Source organism: Macrobrachium rosenbergii, chromosome 12 (assembly GCF_040412425.1).
Source record: "Macrobrachium rosenbergii isolate ZJJX-2024 chromosome 12, ASM4041242v1, whole genome shotgun sequence".
NCBI lineage: Eukaryota > Metazoa > Arthropoda > Malacostraca > Decapoda > Palaemonidae > Macrobrachium > Macrobrachium rosenbergii.
Window position 1 is genome coordinate 13,809,368 of NC_089752.1, and position 25,379 is coordinate 13,834,746.

The 25,379-nt window shown below is 35.5% G+C and overlaps 1 protein-coding gene and 1 long non-coding RNA gene across 3 annotated transcripts in view; one reads left to right on the forward strand and one right to left on the reverse strand.

Annotated features, from left to right (window-relative positions):
* The window catches only part of LOC136844404 (proline-, glutamic acid- and leucine-rich protein 1-like), a 62,973-nt gene that overhangs the window by 31,279 nt on the left and 6,315 nt on the right, over positions 1 to 25,379 (forward strand). Inside the window, exons 9-14 of the mRNA XM_067113541.1 lie at positions 8,671 to 8,917; positions 13,728 to 13,934; positions 14,094 to 14,297; positions 17,318 to 17,429; positions 18,680 to 19,176; positions 19,693 to 19,809. Of these exons, the coding sequence (XP_066969642.1) occupies positions 8,671 to 8,917; positions 13,728 to 13,934; positions 14,094 to 14,297; positions 17,318 to 17,429; positions 18,680 to 19,176; positions 19,693 to 19,809 (1,384 nt within the window). The remainder of the gene's footprint in view (positions 1 to 8,670; positions 8,918 to 13,727; positions 13,935 to 14,093; positions 14,298 to 17,317; positions 17,430 to 18,679; positions 19,177 to 19,692; positions 19,810 to 25,379) is intronic.
* The window catches only part of LOC136844405 (uncharacterized), a 70,718-nt gene continuing 68,997 nt past the window's right edge, over positions 23,659 to 25,379 (reverse strand). For both annotated transcript variants that reach the window (XR_010854866.1, XR_010854865.1), the window contains exon 5: positions 23,659 to 25,359. This is a non-coding gene — a long non-coding RNA (uncharacterized lncRNA). The remainder of the gene's footprint in view (positions 25,360 to 25,379) is intronic.

The following is a 25,379-nucleotide window of genomic DNA, read 5'->3' on the forward strand; positions in this document are numbered from 1 at the left end:
ACTACTGAGGAAATTAGAAACACTAATAATCTAGGCGGATAAAACTGAGTAGCCTAGCTATAAGGCTACATATTAGTAAAATTTGCTTTTTATATAGTCTGTACACTTAGTGTGATCTAAATAATCCAGATTAGATCAGTACCAGACGGGGTCCTAGATATGGTGCACCGGTATGGCAATTTGATCTTAGGTACTTTTTCCCAGCGCCATTAACGCCCTTTTTCCAGGTCATTGGAATTTCTGTTGCATCAAACTTATGGCACCGTAAATGCCATTGACAGCGTTATGTAGTGACAGAATAGACATCAAGTTAAGAGCTGCCTATTCCAGGAACCTGATGCAACACTTTTCATAACATAAAAATCGACTTCAGAGAAAAAACAACTTATGGTGGTGCACTGGAACTGATACCCTGCTGTAAGTTGAGGATGCACTATTAGGTTAAGTGATAACCCTTTACGAAACATCCCATTATTGGCATAAGCATTAGCTTAACAGGTAACCTAGTCCTAGATGTCAATTTAATTCTGGCTAGATGAAATGGTAGCTTAGTGTTAAGGCTACATATTAAGGTAAATTTTTTTAATGTAACCCATACCATTAAGTGAATTAAATAACCTGGATTAGATAGTAACCTAGATTAGAGTAAGTAAGAACCCTTTAAGAAATATCCTATCATGGCCTAACTGCTATCTTAGATCAGGTAGCCTGGGATTAGATAAAAATAATAATCTGGGCTACACAAAATGGTAGCCTAGCTATAAGGTTACATAATAATGAATTCCTTTTTATATAGGCAATACCTATACTAGATTAAGTGAAAACATTTCTAAGAAATATCTTGGGATTAGATAAAACAATAACCTTTAGACAAAATTTTAGCATTTTTAAGGCTACATATTAGTGATTTTCTGTTTTTATATAGCCTATACATTTAATTTGATCTAAATAGTCTGGATTAGCAATACTTATACATACTAGGTTAGGTAAGAGCATTTTAAACCTAGAAATATTATCTTATTATTGGCCCTAAGTGAAAGTTTTAGACGGAAATAGCCTTAGGATTAGACATAAACATTAACCTATATCCTGAAGGTGATATAAATGTAAACCTGGAAGTAGCCTAACTAGGTTAAATAGGAATCTCTTTAGGGAATATCCTATTATTAGCCTAAACTGTAGCTTAGAATAAATAAAGCAGTGGCTGAATATCAGATAAAAGTGTAATTTTGGCCAGATAAAACAGTAAACTAGATTATAAGAGGGTTTTTTCTTGTATAGTTTATATCCTTAAGTATGATTTAAATAAGCCTAGACTAGGCAGTAGCCTAGAATAGGTTAAGTGAGAACCTTTAAGTAACCCTCTATTCTCAGTCTGAAGGTAAATTATGCTAGAAGCATTAATCTAAGCCATATAAAACAATAGCCTGGGTTAAATAAACAAATTAGAGAATAGCAGTTAACCTGAATGGCATGACATTCAAAAATTAAATTTAACACAGTCCTTGCAAAAGGAATAATATTGTATAGTAATACAGCTATATACTGGTTTCAGAGTTAACCTAAATCCTAGTGTGTTTAAGTTAATATAAATATTCAACACATAAAAATTTAGTAAATAAAAAACTTACAGATCACACACTGTAATCAAGGCTAGCCTGTAATATCTAATTCTACTGGTACTATCTGTATAAGGACTACAGTGAATTTCCTCTCCCAGATTCGCGGGGATGCATCCCACACCCCCTGCGAATTGTGGTCAAATTTTGAATGCTTAACACCCTCTAAAAACACAAGAACTGCCCATTTTGTTAGCTTAAACCAAGAAAAACCCTAAAAAAATGCTTTATACCTGACTATTTAATAAAAGTTTTATCAGAAAAGTGCATTTATTCATGAAAATTATATGAAAATACAGTAATTAGTGAATATTTCTCAGTGAAAAATCATGAATGTAGCAATTTTCCTTCTTGATCCCTAGATATTTCCAAGAGAAACCATGTGAATGCAGATTCAGCGAATTCTGAGAATGCGAAAACTGGGGGTTTACTGTATAGACAATTAGTACTAACTTGTTTTATATCACTACAGGGCCACCATTATACGGGACCCTCAGGTTAAGGGTTCCGCAGCAGATTGCTCAGTTTGCTTTGTACCAGTCAGTACGGTCCATACCACCTACCATGAGCGTAGTCTTTGCAAAAAAACAACAAGGAAAATTTGGTTCGTCACCAGATATGTGCAAAATTTGTAATATGCTCCTGGCAGCAAGTTTTAAGGACAAAAAGTTCCTCATTGACAGGTCAATTTTTGCTGCCTGGATAGCACTGTGACTTTCTAGAGTCACGTTAAATTCTCTGGCTGACCAATGAAGAATTAGAGGGCTTTATTTCCCAATGTAAAATTCATTTCGGTTCTAATGTGGTTTGTATTCACAATAAGCTGTAGGAGTCCGTTGCTAGGTAACCAGTTGGTTCTTAGCCACATAAAATAAGTTTAATCCTTCTGGGATCCCTAGGGAGGGAATCAGCTCAGTGGTCTGAAAACTTCTATACCTAACTTAACTTTTTGATCAAACGCTCATTTTCAAGCTGTCTTGATGGGTCCTAAAGTTCAGGTAGGTGGTGAGGGAGGGGGAGTTATATCTTTCCGCAGAACTCCAGCAGCAGATATTTAAATCTTTTTTTCACAAGATCAAAGGGGCCAAAACCAGAAACATAAGTCCCCAGTACCTCCCAGGTTAACCCCGCTGAGGAAGTGGAGGAATCTTTACTTGGGGGTGACATCTCTATTAGTGGACATGGAAGGATTAGGGAGACAAATTTCAGCTATACATGGGAGAAACTTTCCAGAAGGAAATCTATTCCCCAAGGGGTTCTGTCAGATGCTGAAGAGATCTTTCCCTCTGGAAATTACTAGGATCCACCTAACTCCTACTGAAATTACTGCCATTCTCAGAGGAAACAGTAATTCACTCCAGGACTTCTGCCCCTTGGTTAACAGGCAGTTTCACTTCAAAGTTGTTGATCTCAGTCAGGTCAACTCCCCAAATGGGAGCACAGTTTGCCATTTGATCAATTCCAAAGGAAGTTATGAGTAACATCAAGTATGTCCTTTAATCAGTATATAAGGGTCATGATAAAATAATTCAAAAGATCTGAAAGATGCATCTTGTACACCCAGAAGTGTAAGAATATTTCAGCCTGTAACCAAGAAGTGAAAGTGGATACAAATTCTGCCCAAACATTGTCTTATGTTAGAATTCCGACTGGAAACAACAAAATGGCCAGCTTGGACTACTAAACTTTAGATCAGAAGATAGTAGGAACTCCAGTATTCACCCCTGATTGCAGTATAAGAAAAATCCTTGAGCAAAACCTCAATGTGCATTTCCCTGCTGGTACTAAGGTTTTATAATACATTGAAAACCCACAAAAGCAGTTCACTTTCCCTGCCTGTGTCTATAGCATTAAAAGCTGTAGAAGACACCCCTTATGAGGTCAACGGAAAATGGACCTCTACTGCTATTTTGAACAGGACCCAAATTGCCTGCCAAGTACCCTCAGCTTTCTGTCCCTTCATGTTTAAAATAATTTTGGATGACTACCATTGCCCAAGTACGTTCAATTATTCCACAAGGGACCTGGACAGATTCTATAGATCTGAAAGATGCATACTGGCACTTCCCTATCAAAATTCCCTTTCAAGGTTCTGGGTAGGATAAGGATGCCTTGGACCTGTTCAAAGTCATGGCAAATCAGGTCACCCTGACTCCTCCGTCTGTACAAGTGACAATACATACAGATGCTTTGTTGACAGGTTGGGGAGGGCATTGGGGGGATCGTCAAATGGCAGGGAGGTGGTCAGCTCCTCTGAGGAATTGTCATATCAATTTCCTGGAGCTGATGGCTCTTTTTGTCTCTCAGAAAACTCAAACCTCCAAAAGAGACACACATTTTGTTGGTTCTAAACAACATGACTGCAGTGTCCTGCATCAAGAGGTTTGGATCACATTCACCTCTTCTCAGTATGGTAATGCTAGCCATCCTTCGGATGGTGCAAGCAAGGAAGTGGCACTTGTCTGCAGTTCACCTCACAGGGATTCTCAATATAATAGCAGACTCTCTATCAAGAAAAAACGGTAGCCTCAACAGAGTGGATGTTGGACAACCACTTTTCAAAACACAGCCAACATGCTTCCACAACCGGAAGTGGACCAGTTTGCCACATACAAGAATCACAAACACTCAGTATATGTCTCTGAACTTGGACAGTCAAGCAACAAGCAAGAGATGCATTTGTTACAAGACTGTAAACAAATGGAAGACAATACCTTTTTCCTCCACTGTCCCAGATTTTAAAGGTTTTAGCAAGCTTCTAACCTTCAAAAGGAACAACTTACTATAGCTCTCAAATTGGCCAGATAGGCATTGGTTCCTATTATTCCAACGATGGGCGAAGAGATCAATTCCACTACCGTCCGCTATTCTATCCCAGACAGTAGGAGGGAAAGTCGACGACACATCCTCCTTTCTGAGCCGAGAAGACTCACGTGTGGATTTTTAAAATAATGTCTACTGTGAAAATTTTTCACCCAACATTGCTAGGTACCTAGTGCAAAAACTATGGACATCATCTATCCGACAATACCATTCCATATGGAAGATATGGTTAGATTATATCCATGCTGAGAGCCCAGTGAGATCTCTGTGGAAACCCTTTTAAATTTTCTCATATACCTTTTTGAAGACAAACGCCTTGCTGTTACAACAATCATGGCATACAGGGCAGCATTAACGGAACCCTTGCTTTTTGGATTGGGTATTGACTCTAGTATAGAAATTGTCACTTCCCTTCTCCAGTCTTCTGTACTACAAAGACCTGCTCCCAAAAGGCTTCCAATTACTTGGTCATTGAATAAGGTGCTTAAACTTCTGTCAACCCCTCAGTTCAGCAAACAACAATACAACTAACTCATGCTGCTACAAAAGGCGATCTTCTTGATTGCTCTAGCATTAGGAGCTCATATTAGTGAACTGGGCTCTCTTAGATGGGGACAATACATGAAGCAAACAGCTGCCCATCAGTTAATACATGAAGCAAACAGCTGCCCATCAGTTATTGTCCCCTGGCCCATCATTCCTGGCCAAGAATGAAAATCCTTTAAGAAGGAAACCTCCCATTCTGATAAGAAACTCAAGAGTTGCAGACAACATTATGCCCGGTTCAACATTTAAGTTTACCTAGAAGTCACGGCACACATCCCAAAGGGTCCGACATTTTCCTGCACCCTGGCACTAACAAAACCACTTCTTCCTAAAGGGCTGAGAATGACTGTACTGCCACCATTAAAGAGGCAACCACACTCCTTCCCTAGGTCACACATGATATTAGGAAAGTAAGCATATCACAATTGTTGGAAATGTCTCTTTGAAGAAGTTCTGAATGCACAGGGTGGTCATGAGAGACAGTATTTAAAAACATTATTGCCACAAGCCCGAACAAATTTAATCTACATTGTGTATCAGTAGGTGGCATGGCTAGTCCTAACCCCAGGTGCTACAGCAGAAAACCAGGTCTTATTGACGGTGAGTACACACCATTGGGAGGGAAGGGCAACAGTAATAAGTAAAACTAAACTAGCATGTTTAGGGGTAAGTCATTGTAGAACTATATCCTAAAACATCAGTTTGTGTTTAGTTTCTTGTTCTTTTGTTACCAAACCTAAAGGTATTTGGAATAAAGAATGGGGCTTGAAACTTGTGGCTTGGCCTGGGACCAGAGATGTTTTTTCTTTGGGTTATTGGGATTAACACTTGAGAGCATTAGCCATTTCTTCACCTGTCAATTTTTTATGAAAGCTTCTTGAGGATGAAACAAGTGATTATAAGTATCAAAAACAGGTTTGACATAGGAAAATCTATTTTTTGCAGTCACTGTTGAGTCCTCAAAACCCTCCTACCTGACGAAAAGGTCATGGGATTTGGGCAAGGGATCATCCTGCATTGACCAACAGAAAGTTGGCTTCTTTGGTCTCTTGCCAGTCTGTTTGTCAACAATATGGCGGGCTGTGCATGCACTATAATCACTTCCTCTTCTAGCAGGTTTGACGAAGGAAATACTCTGGGTACAGGCAGCCCCCGGTTATCGGCTGGGTTCCGTTCCCGACAGCGTGTTGATAACCGAAAATCGCCAGCAACCGAAAATCGGTGATAATAGCGCCGATCCTCAGTTATCGGCGCCGGTATCCTGTTATTGGCGCCAATAATGGAATCGGTGTCAAAAATCCGCTTATTGTCGTCGCTAGACAAGCCGCCGTAAAATCGGATCGCCAATAACTGAGGCTGCTTTTAACTGAGGACTGCCTGTACCCCATCATGTGTTATTATGTTTATCATTATGACACAATACCTGGCCAAGAGACCGACTAAAGAGAATTCTTTGATATTAGTTTGGTCACCATGGAGCTCTGATAGACCCATGGAAGGTAACTCCTTGAGGGATCAACAGCAACTACCAAAAAAAGGTTTTTCCTAAGTCAAAACCTGTTTTCTGGGGATTGCAGGTTTGCATTTTATACCTATCACTAAATTAGAAATATAGACAAGCAGATATGGCAACTGCCATGTGTACCTTTTGACTCCCTTGTCATAATTCTTCCGTTATAATTACTATATATTGTAAATTGAAGTAATATAAATGTATATAAAATCAGATGATTTAGTGGTAAATTAAAGTTAAATCATTTGAGATATTTAAAAACTACTGGATTTGAGCTTAACTTTGCTGACAGTGAGTTGACGAATGGCTGATGTAAATTTTTGTCTGCTTCAGTCTGATACAGGGAAACTGCGTATCTCCAGGTGCTTGAGGATTATTATAATAGCTTCCCTATAATTACAGAAAGAATCGTTTGCTTACCAGCTTTCCATGTTGTCAGTCAGCCCTGGAAGTCTCCCACTGAAGAAGGTGTTTCTGAAGCAACCACGCTTGTTTCTTTCCTGAAGAACTTAAGACATCCTTTTGTCTATGCATGTAGAGGTTATCTAGCAATATGGAGATCTTGCAGTTGTGCAACTAAGCATTTGTCACACCAAGCAGTTGAAAATGAGTCAAGTTCCGATCACCTTTTTGCTATTCCTTTACTTACTGTCATCCCCTTTTTTAAGAGCTGACTACTTAAAAGATTGGTTGGGGGTGGGGCAGTTGCTGTTGTCCTTGATTTTGCATAGAGGACTAAATGGTTGGTTGTAACATGTCATAATGTACTCTCCTTGGGGGTGAAGGAAAAGGAACATGATAAGTCTCCTTTTGGTTGAATTGTGTGTCTTTGGTTGAGTCATGTGTAATGGATGGCAGAGTGAACAAGTAAGTGTGTGGTACGAGTTTTGAGCACTCTATACCTTTTAGTTTTCAACACAAGTATACAGTACTTGGATTCGTACTTATTTGGGTGGTCCTGATGGATCTTGTTTCCCTTGGGGGGAAGAGATTGCAGACTCCTCATTTTCAACTCCATTGATCATTCATGGCACTGTCAAGAGAAGTAGTCCTCTGTGATTGTTGACTACCACATTCAATGTTAATAGCAGGTCAGTCAACTTTTCGAATTCTGAAAAATTCGCCAGATACAGTACTAGCATCTTGTTGTACATTCTATGGTACCTTTACAAATCTTTAAGCTACTGTAGACATTATGACTTACAGCCTACAAATACTGCCTTGGTTCCTGCATGGATGCAAAAACACCCTGTGATATTTAGAATTTTGTCCCCTTACCAAAGTAACAGTTCAGCCATGTACAGTATGTGATTAATGGGCTTATGATGGAACAAACATGTTTTTATAACACTTTTATATATAAAATCCTCAAACCTTATAACTTTTGCCCTCCAACCAACCCTGCAATTTGTCTGCTGCACACAGTTTTCATGGTGGGTGAGTTAATTGATTGATACATAGCTAAGGGTGTATTGAAAAGAGATTGGTGATGCCTGGAGCATTTTGGACACAATATGAGGAATGCATATGATTCATGGATTTGTGTGAAAAAGACACATTTTGTTTTAGAAAATAGCATTATAAGTAATGAGCTTTTGGCAAAACAAATTTCTTACTTTGTGATTTTTTTAAATAATTTAAGTAGGTATATGTAATGTTAGTGTCACAGGGGATTTATATATGTCTGAGGTACTTCGGGGAGGGATGGTTCTGATTTGTAGATGGCTGTGGTATTATAATACCATTAAAAGGGCAAAGCATAAAAGAAACACCTCGCTTCCAGTTTTCACAGAACTTTGGATTGCATTTATGTAATGGGAGTCCTGATTAAATAAAATGTGAATAATGATTTAAGAGTCATAAGAACTGTAGGGTGCTTGTTACAGACATTAAATAAATGTAGTGATTAGAATTGGTATTTTATGTACATTTTTAAGCATATGATATTTTGGAAAACTATTTAAGTTGTATTAATAAAAAAATCTTTTTGTATGAAGTCGCTGAAAAATAACCATATCTTTCTTTTGCCAGTAGTCTCTGAAAAATAACCATATCTTTCTTTTGCCAGATTCAGCACTTGCATATTCTTGTGGCAACATCAGTCTGCAAATTAGAAAACCATTGTCAGATTGTAACTTGTTGTACCAAAATGCTTTTTATCCCCTTCAGCATTGGAGAATGTATTGACATCTACTATGGGGTCATTGGTGAACTCCTTGTTTCGGTAATCAAGATGTCTTTTGCTGAAGATGATGAATCAGGATGGTGTGCAAGTGGTGTTCAGACCAGAATCATGGCATATTCTGTGTTAACCACAGTCTTGCAGGTTTCTCGTGGGCGTCATGCACCACCTAAAGTGTTAGCTAATTTGATAATTAAAGACATACTGCCTAGACATCAACAGGTTACACTGCAGGTAGGAGTTTGGAAGTTAGGTTTATTTGCCAGAGTGACAGATGGAGTATCTGTCCTCAGCTGAATAATGTTAAGGTGTCTGTATTGGCTCATTTTACTTCATGGTTTTATGTTTTTCTAAATATCCTATATATCCATCTCTGCTAGAAAATGAAAATTGGCAATGTTAGCTTTTCTTCCTTTTTCAGTGTTTATGTAAGTGAAGGCTGTCTTATAATATTTGCTGTGCTTTTATTTTTTATTTTGTTATTTTTTATCTTATTTTTAGCATGTTTTCCTGCACAAGTACAAACTGTAATTTCACATGTGCCTTTAAATAGTTCATTAGTATAGAAATTAGAATTGTGCACTGGGCTTGAAACTTCAGCATTCAAATTTAAGATGAGTCTATAGAATGGATAACTTGTTGAATGCTATTAGGGAGGGTGTAGGTTGCAGTGTCCTGTACTGCATCCTTCCCAGTTGGTTGTTCATTTGGACTACACCAATTACAAGGTTAGTTATCTGTTGTATTCCTTTTGAGAATAAGGTTTTTCATAAAATTTATATTTTTACATTTAGTCAGGCACATGAAAAATGTAAGTCAGTGCTATGGTCAGCTTTTTTAATATGTCAGTATAGATATACTGTAGATCTGCCTGTATAATACAGGCAGTCCCCGGTTTTTGGCAGCCTCGGTTATCGGCAATCCTATTTTACAGCGCTTGTCTAGTGATGATGATAACTGGGTTTTCGGCACTGATCTCCAGTTATCGGCGCTGATCCCCAGTTATCGGCACTGATCCTTACTTATCGGCGGCGCTGATCCCTGGTTATCGGTGCTGATAACAGGCTATCAGCACCAATAACCAGGGATCAGTGCTATTATCGGCGATTTTCGGTTATCGTCACGCTGTCAGGAATGGAGCCCCGCCAATAACCAGTGACTGCTTGTACATGAATCTTGTCTTCTTATCCCATAATGGTGGCTAGATACGGAAGGACTAGATAGAGGCTACATTTTGAGCCTCTCACTACGAAGAGGATCAGTAATCCAAGAGGGAAAGATCCCATAGTCAAGAATGACTTGACTGTGGAGTCAGGGATCACAGCCCCTACCAAGGTCAAAGCAACCCAGGAGCCCAGAGCCCAGAATCCATTATATACAAAAATGATGATAATGATTAAGGTTAGGATTAATAAAACTAAGGAAGTAATGGTCAGTGTCAAGGTCAAGATGACCAAAAGATACTAAATAAGGGATGTGGGAAGCCTGACATGAATGAAACCAGCTTCAACAGAGAAAGGGATTAGGACAGTGATCAGACTAAAACTGTTGGTCATCTTAATCATAATAAAAGAGAGGGTCATAAAGGACAGTTATGATTAAAATAATTGTGACTGAAATGGAGAATTTTAAAGAAGGGAAGGGCACTACTAATATTATTAAGTAGGTATTAAACTGGAAAAATTCAGATCCTTAACCACAGTGAAGACAATGGTAATTCCTGAAACCAGAAAGTGTAAATAATCAAGATCTCCCCTTAGTTTCAAAGAACATAAGTGCTTCAGTAATTTGAGCCCTTTTGTCAAGGATGCAACTGAAACATCTGTGAGGAAAAAGATATTAAATGGAAGTTGACACTATGACTAGGACAAAGGTGTGACTACCATCACAACAAACATTATTGGGGCAGGAAGTATAACATGCTTCCCAGGGCTTAGTATTTTGTTACAGATGAGCAGCTAAAATAATGAGTAGGAAAGAAACTAAGCAGGCTCTACAGTGAGCTGGTGATGATCTTTTTAGGCCTGGTTATGTAATGGGTAGAAGGCAGAACTTAAAAGAGGCTGCAAAGGAAGTTGAAGTCACCACCCTCCTTGAGAGCAGATGAGGAAGAAATGGTCAAGTGAACCAGCACACTTTGAGGAAGAGGGAAGGAACCAAAGACAAAAATTGGAACAGGGAAGGCAGAAGAATTATAATTGGTGACTAGTCAGAGGATGTAGCAGCTTTTCCTGAGGGTATGAGTTGATTTTGCTATCATTGAAGAGCTGGTCGAGTTAGAGAATTCTTCATATCAGGTATTTGTGTTCCATTGTTGCAGTTAGTGGGAAAAATTTAAAATCAACTATTGGTGGAAATCATTGTTTTTTCAAGGCCACTAAGCTACCTTCTTTGCTTTTCAAAGGGTGTGGCGTACTACCATGTGATTAATATTAAGATACAGCCTTGGTTGAAGAGTGTATTACCTTGTCCCCTTCCTGTAATAAGAGTTCAGCACAGGGAACACAGGAATAGAGTTTGTTAGATGGGTACATCATTGGTAAATCATACAAAGTGGAGTGCACTATGAATAGGGTAACAATATGGATTCCGCTCCACATTTTCAGCTCATATGCACATGGATGATTTTATTTATTGAGAGTTTGTAATCCCATGAAGGTCCCAGGCCCAGATAAAATTTGAGGGCGGTTAAGGGAAAGGGTTTATTTTTTGAGACGTGCATCTGTAATCAGCTTGTTGAAAAAATAATCTGAGTTTGTCAGTAGTCTTTTTAAGATGAAGATGCATGGGTTGAATAAGCATATGATTAATCTTCCTCACTTAGCTCAAGAAGCTAGGGAAGGGATGGGACAGTTTGAGACTTAGGAGTGAAATCTGGTTTCTTAAGTTTTAAGATAACCTGATTGAATCCCATTTTCTGGAATGAGTAACTTGGAGAAAGCAGAGAGTCACTAATACAGCTAGATAAATTGACAATAAGAAAAAAAACTGACTTGAGGGCATGTTGATGTTGGATAAGGAGGCCTGGTCAGGGGGCTTTTATGGAGGTCCTGGGAGGCTTTAAGATTAACAAGTTAAAGTTCTAGTTTAGAGGTATCATAGTTTAGAAGATACACCAGTCTTGAAGTGCCATCATATTCTCGTTGATTTCAAGTAGGCAAAGCTGACGAGTACCATGTTAACCTTGTTTTCAGGCTTGAAACTAGACCTACATTATTACAGAGCTTAAAACCCAAAACCCCAACAACCTGTTACCAACTAAAAATGACTGCTAACAAGCCCACAGTTAATGGTGTGAATTTACAATTTTTCTGCCCATCATCATAACTAGCCACTTCTTGCCATGGGTATAGGGAACAGCAGTTGTCTCACTCTTCCTCAAATTCACTAGCCAATCATGTGGCACCGAAGTTGTTTTTACCCAAATTCTCTGCTGTATGCCCCAAGTTAGTGGGTATCCCCAGTGTCTGGAGATCCTTTTTGTTGCAAACCTTTAAGCACAGAAATGCTCCATTTGGAATCTCCCTTGCCAGCTTCCCCAACTCTGACAGACTTCGATAATGAAGTCTTCCATTTTGGACTTGTGTGCTATTTTATAATGAATATGCTCATATAAAAATATATTTCATTTTAAAATCATATTCTTTTTTGTTAGGAGCACAGTGATGTTGCTTACCTGGGAAGCTGATGTTTTCTTTTCATGTATGGTTTAAATATTTTAGGAAGTGCCTAAAGATGTTTATAATTTGGTGACAGATATTTCAGCATGTTGATGTTGGCAGGAATTTCTTCAAAAATATGGTCTCCCTTTTGATGGGCTGTTATCTAAAGTTTTTCATATTAGGTGACAGCACTTAAAACGTATTTTTTTCAAGCAGTATTTGCCAGTTCCACAGATAATTTCAAAGTTAAAATTTCTTGTTACTGTAAGAAATAGCATACATGGTTTTAGAGGTCTATATATTTTTTAAACCCATACATTAGGAGTAGAAATTTAATATTACATTCATTTATATTAATCTGTATATTGTAGGTATCTTTAGATAGGCCTTGTGCAGACATGGATGCCTACTGACACTGACAGGTTGTTTGTGACTAGGCTTGCCACTGTTTCTGTAAGTGTCTTGAGAGAACTATCACTGACAAAAGGACATGGGTGTTGGGAGTTCAGTATGATTTTTAATGGGATTAAAATGCTTTGTATTAAAAACCATGGTTGTAAAATACTATAAAAATACATTTTTTTAATACTAATGGTATGAGGTAGATCATTATCATCAGTCTCATGATACCAAGTACTCACCTTGATGGTTAATATATGACAAGGCTGTGTTTTTGTAACAAATATATAAAATATCTAAGTATTTCATATGCTGTATAATAATCTTTTAATTAATTTCTATGCTAGTAGCTACTCATTAATATTTATAGCAGAAACTTTTAACAAATGCAAAGCTGCTTGTATTTGTAATCACATTTCAGTAGAGACTCTAGACCTAGGATGTAAGCAGTGTACACCAATATTTTATTGGTAGTTGAAGCTTGTGTAGAATAAAGGATTGTATGTAAAAAAATTACAAAAGTACTTGGAGAAATTGAAAATACTTCTTGTGAGATGCATATCAGTTATTTGAATAAACTTTAAAATATATAGAGAAATAAATCTGTATTCTACCATTTTTGTGGTACTTCTCACAACACAAATTAATTAATTTTTTTATTACCTTTACTTCTTTCCATCAAGTGTGAGTGCTGTTTGATGTGTATTGTATAATAAGTATGTTAATTTTCTTAATACTATGCTCTTTCCTAAATAATTTAGTACATTACTTTTTCTTTCTGGGTGTATTTCCTCCCTCACATTTATTTGGTTGTGTGTCACTAAAAGAATATTGCAGTATTTTTTTTTTGTTGATTTTAAGGTTGTGTTTGCTTGACAGGGAATCTGTGCATGTATGTTGAAAGACAATGAGGCATCACAGCACTCAAGATCATGTTTACTAAGTATTTTATGGAAGGAAATTAACAATTGACAAATTTTCAGAAAATGCCAACCAAGGGCTTGCAGTCATTAACAGTGCAAAAGAAAAAGAAGAAAAAAGGCTATGCAATAAATCAGAGCACTGCAGCAAGTCAAAGTGGACCATTCTTTCAGTCAGAGCTCCTTGGTCGTGTAACAAAAGCAGCTTTAACTTTAACAGAGACCCTTTTCATTTATGCATCTCATTCCTTGCTACATAAAGTTAAGCAGGTGGGTCTGGCAATATTGTGGTGCTCCCAAGTTCTTGATAAATCTTTTGATTGAATATGCTATGACTTGATATATAAGAATGGCTGTGGTATATTTTTTAATTTTTAATGATTATATGATTATAGTCATCTTGATGTGTCAGATGTTTTTACTTCTCAGGTATTGCAAAGAAATATTATGAGTTTGGCAGAAACTGTATCTGGTGGGGCAAGCTTGCCTGTCGCATATTCTTGCGAAAAGACACGAGCGCAAATGTATCGGACTCTTGCGAGTATAGCAACCCATCCAGATCCAAGATGCCCTCCCCCTTATACTGTAGTGTTACATTTACTACAGCGCGGACAGCAAGATTCACAGATGCTGGTGAGTTTCATCTTTTAAGGATTTTGAAATCTGTAGTTAGTGAATTCTGGTTAAAATATACGTATAGCATTTACAGTAGGAACTTTGAACTCACGGCCATAGGTGTTAAATAATGCTTTAAGAATCATCAGGCTTATAATGTTACTGATTTGATTTTGTAATTCTTTTGACATTTCTGCTGGGATGCTTTGGTATTCTGCTCTTTCAATGTACTAAAACAAAATGTTCCCAAAACAAAATGTTTCCATACATAGGTACAAGTTTTTCTTGTACAGTTATGCTTCTCTGACACCATTGAGTAAACAGTTGGTAAATTTAAGTAAGTTGTTAGGAGGGAAAACACAGCTTGTAGTGAAGTTAAGTTTCATGGATTAACCTTTTTTGTAAGTACCTTTGTAGTTCAGATTATTTATCTTATCTAGATTATGTTTTTACAGTTTTGAGAGTTTTTGTCTAACACATTCTGTATGCCCTTACTGACAAACTTAGCCCACCCACTTTTGTCAGGATTTGGGACCAGCCATATTGTTCGTAAGTTGATTATGTAAGCCATGATTAATGGCTTGAATTGATGGTAGATGCAGCATTTAAAGAATTTAAAATCACTGCTTATGTGATTTTCAGAATACAAAGTAATTTTTTGAAAATTTATTTATTCTGTCAAAATATATTGTCATTCCTGTATGTCTGATTTTTTTTCATGAAAGTATATTGATAATGTAAGTCATGTTATATCTCAGAAACCAGCAATTTTTATCATCTTTCCTGGTGGTATGTGTTTGTAATTGAATGTACTGTAAATTGTTTGGCCCAATGGGCACGTATTTCAGCACACTCGCACATTGGGTACTTTTCATAAATTTTTCAATTTTGTTTATTAGGTCAATTTGTCAAGTTGGGTACAGTGGTTCTGTTGGGCCCATTTGGTCTATTGGGTACATGGGAATAAATGGTAAATTTTTGTTCAAGGGTAGAGTTTTGTATCTTAAGTACTTATTTGTAAATGGTATATTTTGCACCATGGGTATATGTTCATAGGGATATTTGGTGTATTTGTTAATTAAGAAAATTTTGTACCTTCAAAATCTTTTTTTCATCAAGAAACTTGGATATTTATTATTCATTTGGTATATTTTTTACATAGAGCATGAAAGCCTTATTTTTGGCTCACTTGTAGATCACACAATTCCAGTCCAGTGTAGAGTTCACTGGAATATGCAGTTTACAGTTTTTTTAATACTGTAAACTTTTATTTATAATTTACCTTTGCTGCTTGGATCTTTTTGGAATACAAGATAACACTTTGGGTAATTTTGTTATGGGCAGCTATTTCTAATACAGATAATTAGTTTTATTATATTTTTACTACAGCTAATAAATTAATTGTAGTTTTTCTGTAAAAATATACAAAAGACAATCCAAGTAATGTATTTTCCAATGTCGAAAATGCTCCGACCTTGAAGATGTGCCCCAATTTTGACTAGAAAATTTTAAACAATTATTTATTTTTCAAGCTCATTGATTTTAATGTTTAATAAGCTTTTCTGGAGTTGACATACCAGCAGACTGAAAACTGCATTGCCAGGCTGTGTTTCATAAGATATTTCCTTGGCCAGCAGTGTCTCGGTGCTTACTAATATAGACGTATAGGGTTACATCTGGTGCAGTATTGCAAGATTTTAGTAGTATGTTGCAGTTTATTTTTCAATCTCAGACAAACTAAACCCCACAACAGGAAATATATATATATGTAAAATAATATTTTATTGTATAGTTACAGCTTGTAAAAAACACACTAAAACATTGTAATGTCCAAAGAACTGTAGAACAAAATAAAAACAGAGTAAAGAATAGAATGCACACAAAATGGATATTACAGATAAAGAAAATATTGTCTTCAAAATCTGAAAATATTCTGCTTATTGTTACCATTTGTAAAAGTACCAAATGGACAGTTTTGATTGTGATAGTAAGATTTACTAGTAAACCCTTTTAACATACTGTGGTTTTATTTTTGTTAGCTAATAATGTTTACTTAAGTCAAGGTTGTTGAAGGGAAGTGAAAAGACTGGTAATATTGATATACAACACTTAGGTTACTACTCATATGTAGACTTACCTACTGTAGTGTGACATTATGTGACTATATTTTTTTGTTGTTGATACTTTTGTTTATATGATATATTAAACTAGCAATATTTACAAATTCACTTGGAGGTCTACAAAGGCCTTCTGCTTACTATCTAATAAAGATAACTTTCCTCTGGAATTAGGATAAGTTTTCAGCCTGTAGGATGCACTGTAAATTTCAGAAACTTTTTTCAGGACAAAAATAATGCCTTTGACTGGAAAATATTGAAAGTTGTGCAGATAATGCTGCTTAGACAGGTACTCCATAAATTACACAAAAGTTTATATATAAAATATATGTTCTGTTAATCTCATCTTCTGAGATGTCTAAGTCAATGAATTCATGTTAGTGAAAGTTTTCAAAGCTCAATACATCTCATGCAAATCCATTCTTGGAACCTTAACGTCTTTCTTTAGTCTGTGTTAGCAGTATCATAAGTTCACAATTTTTGTCACAGGTATTGGAATGCAAAAATTGAAAAGTGGTCAGAGTACAATACATTGTATAGTAGTCACTATCAGCATCATAGAAAAAATTTTGTTATATCCTTTATTCAAAGTAAAATTTGAAGAAAACTTGTGTATGAAACATGTACTGTCTTCATTATAATACTGTAGGTACTGTGTTATATGACTGGTAAATGCCACAGAAAACATTTAAAGAGAAAATTTCATTGTGAGTCATGTTTTATTTTATCTTTTAGAGGTAGACTTTTAAACACTATCTTGGAGTTAATTTTGACTTATCCACACACTGTACTTGTGTATTATTAGGTATTCTTCATTTTTTCATTTTAGTTTTTGTCATATAAATGTACTGTATCTTGTTTTGTAATTATTTTCCCTCACAGGTAGTCACATGCAGACATTAATACTGTTTTCCTCCACAGGTTGTAACAACATGTCAGATGTTAATAGGAAGTATTAGTTTCATCGTTGCTAATCCTAAAATATCACTGATGGATAAGGCTCTCCAGTACTCCCAGAACCCCACTGGGGAAGGTAGCATTTTTTTTATCTTTTTTACTATATGTAGTAAATGTTTTTCCTTTCCTTTATGTCCTCAGTTTTAAGTTCAATACAGAAATTGCCTTTAAACTGTCTATAGGTAAGTTAAGTAAAATGTTAAGGCAGTAAATGTATAAATGTAGAAAGTTTTGTAAAACTCATAAAATCTTGATACAGTTTTGCCTCATAAATTTTTGGAGGTTACAACACCCCTCTTAAATTTTTGGAGGTTATAACAGCCCCCTCACAAATGTGAATTTTTTTGGTTCCCAAGAATGGGACATTTGACTGGCCCATAGGCAAGCTCAGAGCAGGCTACCAGCAGCTCAAGAGTATGGCTCTGACATAAAAGTACTAAAAGTACCAGATGCACTGTATGTGAATGCACCTGTTGTTGTTAAGGACAATGTATAATCTAACAGTGAGGTAAGCATCATATTTCGTGACAGAACAGGACAATAACCAATTTTTAGAAGATTTTTTATACTTTCCCATAAATAGCTCATTGAAAAATCTCAAATTAATAGACAAAAACGATGTTATGGAGATTACCTTGTCAAGGTCCTTCCAAAATTTTTAATTGATGTGATGCCAGAATTTTTAATTGATATGTTGCCAACATTTTTAATTGATATGATGGTAAGTAAGATATACTATATCTATTGAACTCTGACAGAGCTTACTTACCTATTATTTTCTTTCTGTGGCTTGCTCACTCTTACTTGTCTCCAATTGACATCTGTGATCCACTACATTTGACTGGTCACATAATTCAGTACTTGGATTAATGAAGAGACTGTGAATTAATAAGGAAACAGGCTAAGATATGTATAATCTATTGTTAGTGATATGAACAGGGTAAAGAAAGTTTTAGGGTTAGAATAATGCATAGGTATGCTCTAGAGTGATCATAAATACAGGAACTGAAAGCATCTAAAAAATTAACTTATCCTGTTTTGAATGTTCACATTTTTTTGTGCTGGAATTCTAAGTTAATGGTACTTTGGAAGAATTGTTAAAATTTATTTTAAATTTTTCAAGAGAAAGTGATAGGATTGAGCAATTTTTAGTTAGTCTTTATTTTACTGTAAAAGGTTTACGATTGCTTTAAACTATTACTGTATGTTGAATGTATTTAATTAGGGTTTGCACATACTTTGAATACTGGTAAATCGATTGGCTAAATTAAGATTTGGGACTTATCAGTATTTTAAATTATTAAACTTTAAACTATGCCTTTATAGATGTAGATGATGATGATCTAGAAGAAAATCCAGTAAAAAATGTCCCTGACAAGCCCCTAAATGAAGAACAAAATGCTGAGAATGATGACCATATGTCAGATGAAGAAATAGATGAAGAAGGCATGACTGTTAAGGAAGGAAGAAGTGAAACAGTAACCAGTGAAAATGGAGTAGATGAAGTTGGTACTGAAGTCAGTGAAGTAAATGAAGAGGCGGCATCTGAAACTGATAAGGAAGGTGCACCTAAAGGAATTGAGGAAGCATCATCTAAAACTGATGGGGAAGGTGTACCTGAAGGAATTGAGGAAGAAGTATCTGAAGCTGATGAAGGAAGGATGTCAGAAGTTGATGAAACAGAAGTTATATTTAATAAAGACCCTTCTGAGGCTGGAGCAAATGAAAGTGGATGTAATTTGGCCAGAAAAGAGGATTCTGTTGTTAACATGAAACCAAATGGAAATGTAGGAACTACTGTGAAAAATGACAGTGGTCTGAAGGTAAGCTTTTGTTACTTGTTTGAGTTTGCTTCTATTAAGTCCATTACAGAGGATTCTTAATTGACTAGATTAGATTAATAATATTTTTGTATCCGTGATTTGCCATGTTTTGGGAAGTTGATGTTTGTAAGGTCAAGTGTTTTGCCCATCCATCAAATACTACATCAAAGAACAGGTTAGAATCTTGCTTTAATTTTACATTGAAGCTTCAATAGAAGCTTTATCAATATTAGTATGTTAATCAGATGACTAAGTAAAGAAATATGAATATTTTGGGCCAATAAGACCTGTATCAGCCAAACACATGCGTTTTACCTTTAGTTTTCATTGTCATTTCTACATTTCAGAGGCAAGGAATTGTAAAAATTTCAAATGAGAAAATAGTTGTATTCCAGTGAAAAAACTTCTCTGTTTTGAAGATTGGAAAGTTTGATCTTAAAACTTAAAATGTGAATAAGTTTGTATCTTTGTGGAATTATTGAACTTATGGTACTCATGTTATTTTGTCTTTTGTAGGTGAGCAAAAGTGAAGCCAAAGAAGGAAATGAAGATCAAGAACAGATGGGTAAAAGTAAAAGAAAAGCTTTGGAAGACTCTCCACTTAAGAGAAAAAAGAACAAGAAAAATACTGACGTGAGTAGTAAAAAAGCAAGTGTATTTTTTTCAAGTATTTATTTTTTTACACATGAAAATTACAACTGTCAACTTGGAGATAGAGGATCATACAAATTACAGATCTCTCATGCTAAATACCTAGTTATGCTTGATAGCCACTGGATAGGAGCAAAGCAGTAGTTGCACAACAGATCAGACTTTAATACAGTAGTAATGAAAGTCTTACACTTATTTCATTTCCTTTGTGCCTTGACTGTTTCATTGTATACTGCATTCTCTTAACTCCAATTTATATACTTTTCTTCTCCACTAAGCCATTCATTTTATATACTTTTCTTCTCCACTAAGCCATTCATTTTCATGGGCTCTGTGTTCATGGTTAAATACTTAATGGATCAGACATTAAGTGAAAGTAAAGCATACCAGCAAGGAATTTTGCCAAATTCTTTACTTGGGTAATCATTTATGTTTACTTTGAAAGTTATTGAAGCATTTTATTCATTTTAGATTTTGTCTTTAAGTACTGAACTGGTCAGTAAATGACCACGGAGGGTTGCAGCCTGTAGGTGGAGGTTCCTGATTTTTCCTCTTGCTTGGCTGTGGACTGCTGTTTAATTAAATAATATTAGTGAGTTGGATTAGGTAGTAATGACCACTTTTGGTAAAATTACCGGACAGTAATGATCGTTGGGGAAAACATCAGCCTGCTGGAGACCTTATCTTCACGAATAAGACTTGTGGAATTTTTTGGGCCACACCATCAAAAGTGAGTTTCAAATTTTTGGCCTTGGAAGTTTATTAGTTCAAACGATGGAAAATAAATATGTTCTTTGAGAAGCAAATGTTATTTTTCCATGGATGTTGGTAAACTGGAGAAGTGTTACTTTGGATAACCTTGGGTATAACCATTGTCATCATCTTTGCCACCAGTGCTGCATGATACAAGTGTCTCTGTGAAACTTTCCCAGAAATCTGCAGCCTTCCTTTGCATGGGTCTTATTCAAGTCTTCCAACTCTTCTGGTACCCACAGGAGTCTAGCAGACGCTTATCACATACTGTTCTCCCAGGGGTTGTGCAGAGGGCATGTCCAAACCATATCCTTCTCCCTTTCATCTTTATCTCATCCTCACATGGAATTTGAAATTTCCCTTGGTTATCATTTCTAACTATCCTGCCATCTGACTTCTTATACATTTGAGAAAGCTTTATTTTCAAACTAGCAAAATCTTTTAAATATACTTCCATTGTCATACCAAGATTCATATCTATATAGCACTAAAAACTGTATTAGATTACTTGTATTTGTAATTGTAGCTTGTCCTTGGTTTCAGTTGCCTTCCCCCCCCATTTTTTTTGGTCTTACTAAATCCTAGCTCAGAAGGGAACCTGTACTGGGTGTCATTATTCTGAATTTTTTATTGAACTTTACTGATACTTTTTCATCAAATTTCATCCTTTAGTGCAAACTCAGTCCTCATTACTAAAGCTTTTCTAAAGCCCCATCCACACGGCAAAATCTGTAAGCAAACAGTAGTAGTTTGTTGTCCACACGGCTGTGTCTGGTCAGTCAGTCTGGATGGAGGTGAGCACAGTACAACAATTGCAGCATGGCTCATAGCCAGAACAGAAAGGAACTGGCACTATGAATAATAGTAATGCTAACTAATGATATCTGTACCATGAAAAAGGTAAGTAGAAAGTGTTAGTCAGAATGATGAATCGGACTGTACTTTTGTGTGTGTTGTTAATTAGGTAAAACTGAAAACCATTCTAAAACCAACCCTGCAACCTCCACAATTTGTTTTACATGTTTTAAGTTCATATCATCATCACCATTAATATCTTTGTTATTATTAACCCTTAAACGCCGAGCCTCTATTTACAAAAATGTCTCCCGTATGCCAGCGGCGTTCGGTGAGTTAGCGCCGAAGCGGAAAAAAAGTTTTTTTTTAAAAATCACAGCATGCTTAGTTTTTAAGATTAAGAGTTCATTTTTGGCTCCTTTTTTTGTCATTGCCTGAAGTTTAGTATGCAACCATCAGAAATGAAAAAAAATATCATTATCATATATAAATATTCGAATATATGACAGCAAAAAAAAAAAACTCTTGCATAATTGTATACAAATCGCGCTGTAAGCAAAACGGTTAAAGCTAATGAGTTAATATTTTTTAGTTGTATTGTACACTAAATTGTGATGATTTTGGTATATAACAAATTGTAAAACGATCAAAGCAACACAGAGAAAATATTATCACAAAATGATGCATGAATTCGTAACGCGCGGACATAACATTTTTTTTTTTTTTTTTTTTTTTTTTTTTCAAAAAATTCACCATAAATCGAAATATTGTGCTAGAGACTTCCCGTTTGTTGAAAAATGAAGCTAATTGATTGAATATTACTAGACTGTAAGTGTTTTAGCTTACAATTGCAGTTTTCAACCATTTTGGTCAAGTTAAAGTTGACCGAAAGTCGAATTTTTTCTATTTATCGTGATTTATATGAAAATATTTCAAAACTGATAAAAGCTACAACCATGAGTTATTTTCTGTTGTATTGTACATGAAATTGTGCACTTTTTCATATATAAAACTTTATGTAATGACTAATATAAAACGGTGCAAATATTACGACAACGAGACGAAAGAATTTCTGAGATGTTCGGCAGAGTTACCGCGCAGACGTAAGGAAAATGTTTTTTTCAAAAATTCACCATAAATCGAAATATTGTGCTAGAGACTTCCAATTTATTGCAAAATGAAGGTACATGATTGAATATTACTAGAATGTAAGAGTTTTAGCTTACAATTGCGTTTTTTTACCATTTCGGTCGAGTTAAAGTTGACTGAAGGTTGAAATTTTGGCAGTTATCGTGATTTATGTGACAATATTTCAAAACTGATAAAAGCTACAACCATGAGCTATCTTCTGTTGTATTCTACATGAAATTGCGCACATTTTCATATATAAAAGTTTATGTAACGACTAATGTAAACGATGCAAACATTACGACAAATGACGAAAAGAATTTCTGAGATGTTCGCCGAAAGTTACCACGCAGACGTAAGGAAAAAGTTTTTTTTTTTTTTTTTTTTCAGAAATTCACCATAAATCGAAATATTGTGCTAGAGACTTCCAGTTTGTTGCAAAATGAAGGTACATGATTGAATATTACTAGAATGTAAGAGTTTTAGCTTATAATTGCATTTTTTTTTACCATTTCGTCGAGTTAAAGTTGACCAAGCTTGAAATATTGGCAGTTATCGTGATTTATATGAAAATATTTCAAAACTGATAAAAACTACAACCATGAGTTATTTTTCTGTTGTATTCTACATGAAATTGCGCACATTTCCATATATAAAACTTTATGTAACGACTAATATAAAATAGTGCAAACATTACGACAACGTGATTTAAAGAATTTCTGGCGGACGTAAGAAAAAGTTTTTTTCAAAATTCACCATAAATCGAAATATTGTGCTAGAGACTTCAAGTTTGTTGTAAAATGAAGGTAAATGATTGAATATTACTAGAATGTAAGAGTTTTAGCTTACAATTGCATTTTTTTACCATTTCGGTCAAGTCAAAGTTGACCGAAGGTTGAAATTTTGGCAGTTATCGTGATTTATATGAAAATATTTCAAAACTGATAAAAGCTACAACCATGAGTTATTTTCTGTTGTATTGTGCATGAAATTGCGCACATTTTCATATATAAAACTTTATGTAACGGCTAATATAGAACAGTGCAAAAATTACGACAAAATGACGAAAGAATTTCTGAAATTTTCGGCCGAGTTACACAATGGCGTAAGAAAATTTTTTTTTCAAAAATTCACCATAAATCGAAATATTGTGCTAGAGACTTCCAATTTATTACTAGAATGTAAGAGTTTTAGCTTACAATTCGTTTTTCGACCATTTCGGTCGAGTCAAAAAGTTGACCGGTTGAAATTTTTGTAGTCGACGACGGTGCGTCCCACTTGGCACCCAACAGACAATTTTAGTCGACGTATGATACGTCCAGTAGGCGTTTAAGGGTTACTAGTAGTAACAGTAGAGCAAAATGATGTACACTCAAGGGCACCAACAGAGAAAGCATTCTAGTGAGGAAAATTAATAAGAGAAATAGTTAGATAATAACAGAAAAATCAACAGAAAGGAAAATGAATGTGAAAAAATAAAAATAGAATAAATGAATATTAAATAAGATAATGCTTGAAGATCAAGGACAATATATACATCATAATTTCACATAGCAAATGACCACCCATACAGATTGAACACATGTATGTACTATATATTGTAGCTAGCATTTAAAATAGAAAATTATAAGAATATAGAGTTATGTTTGATTCCATTTATAAGTATAATCCTCATGTTCATGATCTCTGTATATTCAAGTACTGTAAATATTTTCGTTCGTGTATTACATATACTGTAATTACGTTAGCAATATAAAAATTATTTTTTATGCTTTTCATAAACAATATCCCTTTCTTAAAATACAACTAATGCATTGGCTCTTTGCATCAGTCTTTGTAACATTCATCTGCCTGGCAGTCATGTATGTTATTCTCCCCAAACAGTCTGGTGCCTTTGCTCAAAGTGCTCCACATACACTTTGGCTACATGTATGGCAAACAGAAGCGGTAAGTCTGTCAGCGGACAAATTTCTTGCATTTGTCCACAGACAATGTCAGGTTGTGTGAACAGGGCTTTAGATTACGTTGAGTTGCATTTCCAGAGATATACATTTTAAAGCAATCCTTGAAAGTCTTGTAGTGTTTTGCTGATAATAACAGCACCATCTGCATTTTAAAGTGATCCTCGTAAGTCTTTTAGTGTTTTGCTTATAACAGCATCATCTTTATATTTGAAGTCTGTCAGCTTTGTTGTTACTTCATAGTAAATTTTCTCTCCTTCCCCAACTTTTTCATAAAATTTATGAGAAGGGAAAACGACATTGGTGAAATAACATTAATTTGCTTCATCCTACTGTTGACTGAAAATTTATTAGACAAGACCACATCAGCATATTAAATTTGTTCATGGATTTATTTAAATTCACTTTACATACATATTTAACAAGAATGCCACAGTGATGGTAGACCTTGGTCTGTGGACACTCAACTGCCTTCAGTCAATAGAATAAAAAAACCATCAAAAGGGGATTGTTTTAATTCCATCCGCTCTTGTACAGTGTCTTACCACAAACATTTGATCTGTACTACTGTCTTCTAAAATGATTTCTTTCATCTCTTGGCTTCTTTTCCAGTTTCTTTCTCCAGCCTATTAGAAGCATACAGAATATTTTCATAACTAATATAAAAGCAATGCCCCTATAGTTATCATATTGTCAGGTCACTTTCTTTGATAACTTTGTTGAGACTTTCAACTACCAGTCATCTTCAATTACCAGTCATCAGGCTTTGTTTCTTTATTTCATATTCTGATAGTCTAGTTAGAATATGCACCATCATTTCACATTCAGCTAAAATCATCTCTGCAGTGATTCCATTACCTCTTTTCCGTCCCTTCAAGTTTATTGTTGATTCCACCTAAAAAAAAAAAAAAAAAA